This window comes from Epinephelus moara, unplaced genomic scaffold (genome assembly GCF_006386435.1).
Source record: "Epinephelus moara isolate mb unplaced genomic scaffold, YSFRI_EMoa_1.0 scaffold3890, whole genome shotgun sequence".
In the NCBI taxonomy this organism is placed as follows: domain Eukaryota; kingdom Metazoa; phylum Chordata; class Actinopteri; order Perciformes; family Serranidae; genus Epinephelus; species Epinephelus moara.
In genome coordinates this window covers 1,697-2,792 of record NW_026081638.1, presented here as the reverse complement: position 1 = coordinate 2,792, position 1,096 = coordinate 1,697, and the positions used below count along the sequence as shown (strand labels likewise).

At 49.2% G+C, this 1,096-nt stretch overlaps 1 protein-coding gene across 1 annotated transcript; it reads left to right on the top strand.

Annotated features, from left to right (window-relative positions):
• Positions 1-659: 659 nt before the first annotated feature.
• Positions 660-1,096, top strand: syn3 (synapsin III; the record flags this gene model as incomplete). The annotated part of the gene is made up of 1 exon (XM_050039901.1): positions 660-1,096. A coding segment is annotated over exon 1 (375 nt), but the record flags the coding sequence as incomplete, so codon positions are not given.

Sequence of the window (1,096 nt, the reverse complement as noted above, 5' to 3'; positions counted from 1 at the left end):
CCATGATATTTTCATTGGTATCGTACAGTGGGATCCAATTTTGGTACCGTGACAACACTAATCTGGAGGGGGTTCATCTGCAAAAACTAATGAAAAACTAAACAACGATATTCGGTATTCGGCCAAGCGTTTAATATTATTCGGCTTCGGCTACAAATTTTCATTTCGGTGCATCCCTAGATGTTTCTAAACCTAAGCATGTGCTTTTGTTGCACAAGGAAATGAACATAAATTCTAGGAGCTTTGCCAACATTGTAAGTTTATATTGAAAAAGACCGTATGCATCTAAGGTGCAGAAACTGTACATGTCCTGGGAAAAAGGAAATGTATTTTGGAAAGACACATGCATGTAACAGGTGTAAACTGACATGGCGTCCCAGAACATCAACAACAGATGCACCCACACTGACATGGCGTCCCAGAACATCAACAACAGATGCACCCACACTACCTAGAACATCATACGTAGATGTGAAAGTTCACTGACAGAGCTGCAATATGTTACGAGCTGGGAGTGATGCCATGAAAAAATTTCAGCCTCTGTTACGAGTGACACTTTGCTCATTACAAGTAGTCATTTTAGTGCAGCTTTGATATGATGTCTGAATATGATGACCGATTATAAACACATCCTTTCTTCCTTCCTTTGTACCCTGTGCAGGATTTTAGGCATTCTTCCCCCTCACCACCTCTGGCCTGACGGACCCACCAGCCCATCACCATGAACTACCTCCGCCGGCGCCTGTCAGACAGCAGCTTTGTGGCCAACCTCCCCAACGGCTACATGATGGATCTGCAGAGGCCGACCCCTCCAGGTTCATCCACTTCCTCCCCGGCCTCCCCGGCCACAGAGAGGCGGCAGCCCCCGAGCGCCCCGACTCCGGGCCCTAACCCAGCTTCGGGCCCGGCCCCAACTTCAGGCACAGGGAGCTTCCTCAGCTCCTTCTCCAGTGTGGTGAAGAGTGCTCAGATGGCCCAGAACGTCGCTGCAGCTGCACACGCCAAATCAGCAGCAACAGCAGCTGAAGGAGCCTCAACGGGAAGCAGCCAGCCACCTAAACCTGTCATACGCAAGCCCAAGATCCTGCTCATCATC